The sequence below is a fragment of the Mytilus trossulus genome, unplaced genomic scaffold (genome assembly GCF_036588685.1).
Source record: "Mytilus trossulus isolate FHL-02 unplaced genomic scaffold, PNRI_Mtr1.1.1.hap1 h1tg000873l__unscaffolded, whole genome shotgun sequence".
NCBI lineage: Eukaryota > Metazoa > Mollusca > Bivalvia > Mytilida > Mytilidae > Mytilus > Mytilus trossulus.
The window spans coordinates 4,959-15,943 of NW_026963527.1; the positions used below are offsets into that span (position 1 = coordinate 4,959).

Genomic DNA, 10,985 nt, shown 5'->3' on the forward strand with positions numbered 1-10,985 from the left:
GTGGATGTCTTATCCCGTTTGGAAAAGGGTTTTCTACAGATACAACCAAACTTCAAAACTAAACATTATATTTAACGAAGAAGTTAGTAGAGGTTTTAAGTAATTTTTGGTTCCAAAATCAGTGACTTGATGACTTACCAGTAACACATAGATACTTGGAAATAACTGTATAAACTTCGAGATTGCGTGTTAGCTAAGTAACCGCGTCCTTGTTTGTAATATGTGATATCCTGTGGTGTTTTTTGTTGATGGAATATGTTCGTTGTTGTTCTCCTGTTTGCATTTTGTGTCGACAATTATATTTTGTTTGTGCGTTTCTCTATGAATGTTCTTCCGTGTGTTCGTGCTGTATTTTTGTCAAGTAGTGTTGTCATTTAATAATATGTTTTTTACAATTTTATAAGTTCAACCAACCATTTTTTTCATAAAATGTCCTGTACCAAGTCATGAATATGGCAGTTTTTATCAAAAAGTTGTTTCTTTGTATCTTGGCGTTTGTTTTTGTCGCACGTAAGTGTTCCTGTTGTTCCTTTGTTTTCCCCGAATAGCTGATTTGTTCCCTCAGTTTTAATTTGTAACCCCAAGATTTGTCTTCTTTCAATCGATTTATGACTTTTGAACCCCGGCATACTACTGCTGCCTTCATTTACTCTCATTAAAATCTAAAACCGAAACGGGCATGGCAAACGATTTGTGAAATATAAACACCGTAAGATGGCGCGTACCAAAAGGAACATCGCCATCCAAAAAAGGAAGAGTAGCAATAGGGAACGAAAAATACTGTTTTGTAAATCCATTTACCTGACTAAGAAATATATTTCATGAAATAAAATTAACGGTACCAATTTTATTGCACCAGATGCGCATTTCGACAATACATGTCTCTTCAGTGATGCTCGTGGCCAAAATATTTGAAATCCAAAGCTTAAGATGAAGAGCTATAATCCAAAAGGTCTAAAAAGTATAGCCAAATCCGTGAAAGGAATCAGAGCTTTGCATGAGGGAGATACATTCCTTAATCTATAATAATTTCTAATATTTTGTAACAGCAAATTTTGATAACACAAAAATACGTATTTTCATGGAAATCTTTCTTCAGTCTCAAAGTAATTTGTATGCTTTTTCAATGGACCATCTTTTTTTCTTTCAATTTTCGATTGTATTTTTAAAATGGAGTTGAAATACATGGTATTACAAAAAGCTCATTGATTTACGTTTCCTATGATACGTATACATTATGGAATATTCAATTTGGGCAGAGTTAGACGACCTAAAGTAGTGTAGTGTATTGGGTTGTCGGCGTCTTCGGAGTACCTCATTTGTGTAATCAATTCCCCGACCGTTTTTCATTTGGGATTTTGAGTCATATTTCAGCTACAATTTTCGAAAGAGTGTACAAAGCTTTTTTATGAAAATTTTAAAAGATGGTAAAATGTTTTGCTCGAACCCGATTATATTGTACTTGCCAGAGAGTTAGCAAACCGATTGAGGTCATGCACAACTCTTTATGGAGTTGTTTAAACATAATTTATTTTTAACATATTTTTTTTCAATACATTTATATGTTTAGTATAGACTATTCTCCACTGTGAAATAAATAATTTGTACCATCCGGCAATTTAAGTCCATGCATGTTCTATTTATATTTATAAAGTAATATATAATTATATATGCGTAACTTAACGCATTCCTTTCGATTGTGTAATCATTTAAATATTGTTTACTGCTACTGTTACGGAATATTGCATAACTGTGTTTGTACACGCACGGTATAACAATGACCCACTATATTGGTGTACACAATATCGCTATGTATATAGAACTGCACGTATACATGATCATCAGTATGATATTTCTTTCTCTAACCTCACGATCTCTTCATAACTGCTTTTGCTCCTGATATGATTGCGCTGGTTATGAAGATCGTCCAGTGACAAATAGTAAATGCATAATAATCCAACGATTATAAATAATGCAAGAAAGAAGCAATATAAGCAAAATGCTCGGATATAAAAGCAAACAGGAAACTACGACCTTGTTTCACTATCGGTTCAATTTCGACCACTAAAATAAAATGTACTATCCTGTTTACAAAAGTCCCTCCCTGTAGAACTCATATGTAGCCAACATATAATTTTAGTTGCAAAACGACGTGTGTATTAAGTCGTACAAATATTTAGCGTAGAGGGAAATGTTCGGTTGAATAAGATTTGGCAAAAAGTTTAGGTATTTTGGTCCTCAATGCTCTTCAACTTCGTACTGTATTTGGCCTTTTCGACTTTTTTTAATTCGAGGTTTTCTGATGCGTCTTTTGTAATAATAATAAAATAATAATAATTCTTTATTTAAAGAGGGTTACACAGTTAGCTATAAAGCTAATCTTCCCTGAGGCCCTCAAAGTACGAAGTTGAAGAGCATTGAGAACCAAAATTCCTAAACGTTTTGCCAAATCCAGCTAAGATAATCTATGCCTGAGGTAGAAAAGCCTACTGTTTTTTGTAGACGAAACGCGCGTCTTGCTTATATACAAAATTCAGTCCTGATTTCTATGCTGAGTTTATTTACAACCACTGGGTCGATGCCACTGCTGGTGGAGATTTATTTCCCCGAGGGTATCACCAGCCCAGTAGTCAGCACTTTTTGTGCTGACATGAATTATAATTGATGTGGTTATAGTTATAAATTAAATGTTTACAAAATTTTGAATTTTTGAAATACTAAGGCTTTCCTACCTCAGACATAGATTACCTTAGCTGGATTTGGCAAGACTTTTAGGAATTTTGGTCCTCAATGCTCTTCAATTTCGTACTTTATTTGGCCTTTTTCTCTTTTATGGATTCGAGCGTCACTGATGAGTCTTTTGTAGACGAAACGCGCGTCTGGCGTATATACAAAATTAAGTCCTGATATCCATGATGAATTTATTTACAGTGGTAAATTTATAAAGGTAGAGAAATCCACACCCAAAATAAGCTATAATGATTTCAAGATACATGTTGGTAGTTTGAGGAAGTCATTACTCTGTGTGTTTTAATCTGATACACATCGGTAGTTACCTACAATGAGAATATAAATATGCTGATAAACATGGCCACATAATACTTTACATTAAATTTACTAATTATTTTATTTGCAATTGTAGCGGTACAACAGCAGCCTGTTCTAGATTCCTGTCCATCTTTTGTATCAAGTAGTTCAACAGGTAATGTATTGACAATCAAAGTAACGACACATGTGTTTAATTAGGTGAAATAACATAAACACATTTAATTATCTACATAAAGTATTGGTATTAAATGTATGAAAGTTTCCTCCATTAAAATAATAATGAGCTGTGGTATGATTGCCAATGACAAAACTATCCACCAACGTTCAAATGAAGTCAATGTTTCAGAAGTTAAACACGCGAAGCAATGAATGTGTTGTTAAAGTCTATAGATGCTTTTTGTGCTTTTTTTTATACATGTTTGTTTGTTTTGAGATTGTAACATGTTAACTGCGGAAACCATATTTTGAATGTTTTACCTATTATGTCTGTTTTGCTCACGCATCGTTGTAAATATAACGGAATTTGATGCGACTATCATAAACAGTGAGAGGTTTAGCGCTGTAAAACCAGGTTCAATCCAACATTTTCTACATTTGGAGGGGGGGGGGTCATCAAAAATTATTGTACGCCGTTTGAATACTTCAGTTATATATGGCATTTTCCTGCCTTAAAAAAGATTGTACATTTTATTAATCTATATTGGTATTTTGTTTAATGATTTATTATTGTCTACAACAGCCAACATGTGTCAAAATGGTGTAGGAGAGGAAGACGTCAAGACCGGACGTATCGAAGTAGATAGTGTAGCATTACGTATTACAACTCCAGAAGATAACTGTGTGTGTCAGGTTTATCTACTTAACCAGACTGATCAAGACAAAGTATTTATGAAGTATTATACAAAGAGTATATCAGGACCGGATCATATAAATTGTGGGTTAGCAATAGATATTAGCATATCTGCCGAACTTAATAAAGATGAATCACTTAAAACAATCCAATGTACAAACAGAACTTCAGCTATACCTATTTTGTTGAAACAAAATGAAATGCTTAACTTTAAATCAACCTTAATTGATGGGACATTCACCAGCGAATACTGCTTCCTTATCTTCAGACGTAAGAACTCATACTATTTATATACATTCAATTATTACAACAACAAAAAATTAAAAAAAAATAGAGAACTGTTCCAGATGAAAAAATTGAACAATACAAAAAATTAAACTTTATACATAAACAATAAGGTAAAAAAAAATCAGGAGACACTAGTAACTAAAATGCATTTGTACCGTATATTTGGCTGTTTCCTCTTTGTTTACAGTCACATGAATGTAATCAATGTCTGGTACATTTGTACCCTTTTTATATATAGAATATTTTTCAATTGTTTTGACAAGCGCGTGTTTGCATTAGTCTTAGAGTCTTGGATATAAAAGCAACTATTTGCAATGCTTGAAGATCGATAAACAAAGTATGATTCCATTTTTTCCAAAATATTCATTCTGCAGTATTATGTGAGACTCATCCAGTTAAGAATAGACATTTGAATCTGTCTGAATGAATTTATAATTTAATTGGAGAAAGACATAACAACTACAAATGTATCATGTAGTATATAGTTCTTGTCAGAAAATTGCATCTGTTTTGGTGATGTCAAATTGCTTATCTAAAGTTTTAAAATCTTCATCAAAATGATATTTTTTTATGTTTACTGCATTTAAATATAATGCAAGTAAATTGTATTGGTTGTTGGTGGCTTAACGGCCAGCGGCAAATATAATATGCATGTGTAACACAATTGCATTGCAACGAGAAAACAATAAGCGTTATCTATAACAATACAATACGAAAAGTATCACAGACATGAAGTTTACCTTGTGAATAAATGCAAGTTCGAGCCTTTTTGCATAATTCGAAAATGACCGAAGTACATTGAGTCTTCTTCAATATCACATGACTATTGGTGGGTGTTTTGTGTTCCGTTTTGTTGTTGATCAATTGAAATACACATATTACATCTCCTTTATGTCACAGAAAAAAAACCACTGAGCCTGCATGTATCGACGAATTTAATTTAGAACATTCACCAACGCAGACACACAAAAAGATACATTTTACTGTTGTAGAAAGCAATGACATGACAACGTATCCTTCACTTCACATAAAATGCAGTCAAGTGACGACAAACAAAACAAGTCACAGTCCTGTTATAGAAGAAGGTAAGACATTTGATCAGATTTAACATTCGCACGAAATAATGAATGTATGCAGCTGCAATAGCTATCTAAATACATACCAAATAAATATTGTGCAGACAAAAACATATCTTTTACTTAACTTATTATAAATAAAAGTATAGCAAGCACTAAAGCAAAATGCATGCAATACAATAAAATAATGGTAATTTTAAGAAATGAGCATTTTTTCCAATCACATCCAATATATATTTCCACTAAATTACTTCGTACCTACATGTTCAACATGTACAATTAAGAAAATATTTCAAAGATGGCTTATTATTTAAATTTAAACGTATTAAAAATATACATACACGTCAAATTTCCTATTTTCCAGATGCTAATTGGACTCTGTATGTTATCATTGGTGCTAGCGCTGGGGCGTTTACTTCTGTTATAGCCATAGCAGTAGTTACTATATATACATGGTAAAAGTACTTTGTTCTAGTACATGTAATTATCTTATGAGGGGTTTTTATATTGAGTTTTTTACCTTTGAAAATTATTTAAGGCGCAATAACAAAATAGTAATTGGCACAAACCATCATCTTGAAAATAGTAAATGGCACAAATCATTCATCTTGAAAATAGTAAATTGCATAAATCATTCAACTAAAAATTAGAAATTTGCGCAAATGAACTGCTACCGATCAAATGAGAGAGTGAATGCAATCCATACCCTAATCTCAATTCCCCTTTAGAATAATGGAAATTTACACATTGCAACAAAAGAAACGATTCTGATTCATTGAATGCTCTGGATAATACTAATGTGTTTCAAATCATACACCAAGGCTTACGGTCAAATGAATATGCGTCATTGCCATCGTCTTGCATACACGATGTATTGGTTATAATTGATAGTTTTATTTAACTTAAAGTTATCTAACTCTGTGAGATGCTTAATTTCGTAAAGTGTCAATGAAATAAAATAATAAAGTAGTATAAAGGAAAGGAAAAAAGGTACAGGGCTCGTGGATCTGAACATCTCTTTTTGTTCGGATGTCTTTTAATATCAATATGAACTTATCATTGAACTTTTACTATTACTTATTAATGTGATGTTAAAATGTGTTTACAATATAGATACAATGATATTAACTTAAAATTGTACTGTAGGAGAACACGTAAGAATGGTTCCGGACATGATTGCAATGATAAAGATCTAGAACAGAGCCAAATGAAGTCTGTCAGGGATCCGGATTACGATTCTGAAGGACTGAAGCGTAACATTATTTACCAATCAAGTGAACAATGTGATATTACGGATGGTAATTATCACACAGTAGAGTTAGAAGGTAGACAGGAAGTAGAGAGTACGCAGAACATTGATGGCGATTACATTTCAATTGATGAAAACTTTAGTTCTAATAGCAAATACAAATTAAAACCAGGAATTCAACAGGAAGGTAAAACGCAAGTTACAAAGGAAGAATTAGGATACAAAGTAGAACACGTAACACTGGGTACAGGAAATAATGTAGAGTATGCTGTGGTGAACAAGAGAGATAGGCTTGGTGAAAATACAGAACCGGCAACTTCCATGAATAACAAGTATGCAGTTGTAGACAAGAGTGGGAGACTAGATAAAACATAAAACCTATGACTCTCGAAAACGGAAGCAATGTAGAATATGCTGTAGTAGAAAAAAATACACAAATCTAGCAATGCACACTAAGATTGTTTAGAAGCTTTAAAACAATTATATCGTAATGAATATATATATATATATATATATATATATATATATATATATATATATATATTCATTACGATATAATTGTTTTAAAGCTTCTAAACAATCTTAGTGTGCATTGCTAGATTTGTGTATTTTTTTCTACTACAGCATATTCTACATTGCTTCCGTTTTCGAGAGTCATAGGTTTTATGTTTTATCTAGTCTCCCACTCTTGTCTACAACTGCATACTTGTTATTCATGGAAGTTGCCGGTTCTGTATTTTCACCAAGCCTATCTCTCTTGTTCACCACAGCATACTCTACATTATTTCCTGTACCCAGTGTTACGTGTTCTACTTTGTATCCTAATTCTTCCTTTGTAACTTGCGTTTTACCTTCCTGTTGAATTCCTGGTTTTAATTTGTATTTGCTATTAGAACTAAAGTTTTCATCAATTGAAATGTAATCGCCATCAATGTTCTGCGTACTCTCTACTTCCTGTCTACCTTCTAACTCTACTGTGTGATAATTACCATCCGTAATATCACATTGTTCACTTGATTGGTAAATAATGTTACGCTTCAGTCCTTCAGAATCGTAATCCGGATCCCTGACAGACTTCATTTGGCTCTGTTCTAGATCTTTATCATTGCAATCATGTCCGGAACCATTCTTACGTGTTCTCCTACAGTACAATTTTAAGTTAATATCATTGTATCTATATTGTAAACACATTTTAACATCACATTAATAAGTAATAGTAAAAGTTCAATGATAAGTTCATATTGATATTAAAAGACATCCGAACAAAAAGAGATGTTCAGATCCACGAGCCCTGTACCTTTTTTCCTTTCCTTTATACTACTTTATTATTTTATTTCATTGACACTTTACGAAATTAAGCATCTCACAGAGTTAGATAACTTTAAGTTAAATAAAACTATCAATTATAACCAATACATCGTGTATGCAAGACGATGGCAATGACGCATATTCATTTGACCGTAAGCCTTGGTGTATGATTTGAAACACATTAGTATTATCCAGAGCATTCAATGAATCAGAATCGTTTCTTTTGTTGCAATGTGTAAATTTCCATTATTCTAAAGGGGAATTGAGATTAGGGTATGGATTGCATTCACTCTCTCATTTGATCGGTAGCAGTTCATTTGCGCAAATTTCTAATTTTTAGTTGAATGATTTATGCAATTTACTATTTTCAAGATGAATGATTTGTGCCATTTACTATTTTCAAGATGATGGTTTGTGCCAATTACTATTTTGTTATTGCGCCTTAAATAATTTTCAAAGGTAAAAAACTCAATATAAAAACCCCTCATAAGATAATTACATGTACTAGAACAAAGTACTTTTACCATGTATATATAGTAACTACTGCTATGGCTATAACAGAAGTAAACGCCCCAGCGCTAGCACCAATGATAACATACAGAGTCCAATTAGCATCTGGAAAATAGGAAATTTGACGTGTATGTATATTTTTAATACGTTTAAATTTAAATAATAAGCCATCTTTGAAATATTTTCTTAATTGTACATGTTGTACATGTAGGTACGAAGTAATTTAGTGGAAATATATATTGGATGTGATTGGAAAAAATGCTCATTTCTTAAAATTACCATTATTTTATTGTATTGCATGCATTTTGCTTTAGTGCTTGCTATACTTTTATTTATAATAAGTTAAGTAAAAGATATGTTTTTGTCTGCACAATATTTATTTGGTATGTATTTAGATAGCTATTGCAGCTGCATACATTCATTATTTCGTGCGAATGTTAAATCTGATCAAATGTCTTACCTTCTTCTATAACAGGACTGTGACTTGTTTTGTTTGTCGTCACTTGACTGCATTTTATGTGAAGTGAAGGATACGTTGTCATGTCATTGCTTTCTACAACAGTAAAATGTATCTTTTTGTGTGTCTGCGTTGGTGAATGTTCTAAATTAAATTCGTCGATACATGCAGGCTCAGTGGTTTTTTTTCTGTGACATAAAGGAGATGTAATATGTGTATTTCAATTGATCAACAACAAAACGGAACACAAAACACCCACCAATAGTCATGTGATATTGAAGAAGACTCAATGTACTTCGGTCATTTTCGAATTATGCAAAAAGGCTCGAACTTGCATTTATTCACAAGGTAAACTTCATGTCTGTGATACTTTTCGTATTGTATTGTTATAGATAACGCTTATTGTTTTCTCGTTGCAATGCAATTGTGTTACACATGCATATTATATTTGCCGCTGGCCGTTAAGCCACCAACAACCAATACAATTTACTTGCATTATATTTAAATGCAGTAAACATAAAAAAATATCATTTTGATGAAGATTTTAAAACTTTAGATAAGCAATTTGACATCACCAAAACAGATGCAATTTTCTGACAAGAACTATATACTACATGATACATTTGTAGTTGTTATGTCTTTCTCCAATTAAATTATAAATTCATTCAGACAGATTCAAATGTCTATTCTTAACTGGATGAGTCTCACATAATACTGCAGAATGAATATTTTGGAAAAAATGGAATCATACTTTGTTTATCGATCTTCAAGCATTGCAAATAGTTGCTTTTATATCCAAGACTCTAAGACTAATGCAAACACGCGCTTGTCAAAACAATTGAAAAATATTCTATATATAAAAAGGGTACAAATGTACCAGACATTGATTACATTCATGTGACTGTAAACAAAGAGGAAACAGCCAAATATACGGTACAAATGCATTTTAGTTACTAGTGTCTCCTGATTTTTTTTTACCTTATTGTTTATGTATAAAGTTTAATTTTTTGTATTGTTCAATTTTTTCATCTGGAACAGTTCTCTATTTTTTTTTAATTTTTTGTTGTTGTAATAATTGAATGTATATAAATAGTATGAGTTCTTACGTCTGAAGATAAGGAAGCAGTATTCGCTGGTGAATGTCCCATCAATTAAGGTTGATTTAAAGTTAAGCATTTCATTTTGTTTCAACAAAATAGGTATAGCTGAAGTTCTGTTTGTACATTGGATTGTTTTAAGTGATTCATCTTTATTAAGTTCGGCAGATATGCTAATATCTATTGCTAACCCACAATTTATATGATCCGGTCCTGATATACTCTTTGTATAATACTTCATAAATACTTTGTCTTGATCAGTCTGGTTAAGTAGATAAACCTGACACACACAGTTATCTTCTGGAGTTGTAATACGTAATGCTACACTATCTACTTCGATACGTCCGGTCTTGACGTCTTCCTCTCCTACACCATTTTGACACATGTTGGCTGTTGTAGACAATAATAAATCATTAAACAAAATACCAATATAGATTAATAAAATGTACAATCTTTTTTAAGGCAGGAAAATGCCATATATAACTGAAGTATTCAAACGGCGTACAATAATTTTTGATGACCCCCCCCCCCTCCAAATGTAGAAAATGTTGGATTGAACCTGGTTTTACAGCGCTAAACCTCTCACTGTTTATGATAGTCGCATCAAATTCCGTTATATTTACAACGATGCGTGAGCAAAACAGACATAATAGGTAAAACATTCAAAATATGGTTTCCGCAGTTAACATGTTACAATCTCAAAACAAACAAACATGTATAAAAAAAAGCACAAAAAGCATCTATAGACTTTAACAACACATTCATTGCTTCGCGTGTTTAACTTCTGAAACATTGACTTCATTTGAACGTTGGTGGATAGTTTTGTCATTGGCAATCATACCACAGCTCATTATTATTTTAATGGAGGAAACTTTCATACATTTAATACCAATACTTTATGTAGATAATTAAATGTGTTTATGTTATTTCACCTAATTAAACACATGTGTCGTTACTTTGATTGTCAATACATTACCTGTTGAACTACTTGATACAAAAGATGGACAGGAATCTAGAACAGGCTGCTGTTGTACCGCTACAATTGCAAATAAAATAATTAGTAAATTTAATGTAAAGTATTATGTGGCCATGTTTATCAGCA

General features: G+C 32.1%; 2 protein-coding genes across 2 annotated transcripts; one reads left to right on the plus strand and one right to left on the minus strand.

The window, feature by feature from the left end:
* Positions 1-3,792: 3,792 nt before the first annotated feature.
* On the plus strand, positions 3,793-6,955 carry LOC134703107 (uncharacterized). Its single transcript, XM_063563453.1, has 4 exons — positions 3,793-4,168; positions 5,179-5,271; positions 5,627-5,717; positions 6,409-6,955. The coding sequence occupies exons 1-4, from the start codon at positions 3,793-3,795 to the stop codon at positions 6,884-6,886; spliced, it is 1,038 nt and encodes a 345-aa protein (XP_063419523.1). The 3' UTR covers positions 6,887-6,955.
* Positions 6,956-7,105: 150 nt separating this feature from the next.
* LOC134703108 (uncharacterized) lies at positions 7,106-10,268 on the minus strand. Its single transcript, XM_063563454.1, has 4 exons — positions 9,893-10,268; positions 8,790-8,882; positions 8,344-8,434; positions 7,106-7,652 (listed from the first exon to the last, which is right to left on the minus strand). Exons 1-4 carry the CDS (start codon positions 10,266-10,268, stop codon positions 7,175-7,177), a joined length of 1,038 nt encoding a protein of 345 aa, XP_063419524.1. The 3' UTR covers positions 7,106-7,174.
* Between the last annotated feature and the right edge of the window lie 717 nt (positions 10,269-10,985).

What these genes read in the sequence shown, in the direction of transcription:
- LOC134703107 (XM_063563453.1), top strand. Translation starts at nt 3,793, where the DNA reads ATGTGTCAAAATGGTGTAGGAGAGGAAGACGTCAAGACCGGACGTATC. An exon ending in CTGCTTCCTTATCTTCAGAC is followed by an intron (nt 4,169 to 5,178) that starts GTAAGAACTCAT and finishes TTACTGTTGTAG; the next exon opens with AAAGCAATGACATGACAACG. An exon ending in CAGTCCTGTTATAGAAGAAG is followed by an intron (nt 5,272 to 5,626) that starts GTAAGACATTTG and finishes CCTATTTTCCAG; the next exon opens with ATGCTAATTGGACTCTGTAT.
- LOC134703108 (XM_063563454.1), bottom strand. Translation starts at nt 10,268, where the DNA reads ATGTGTCAAAATGGTGTAGGAGAGGAAGACGTCAAGACCGGACGTATC. An exon ending in CTGCTTCCTTATCTTCAGAC is followed by an intron (nt 8,883 to 9,892) that starts GTAAGAACTCAT and finishes TTACTGTTGTAG; the next exon opens with AAAGCAATGACATGACAACG. An exon ending in GTAGTTACTATATATACATG is followed by an intron (nt 7,653 to 8,343) that starts GTAAAAGTACTT and finishes ATTGTACTGTAG; the next exon opens with GAGAACACGTAAGAATGGTT.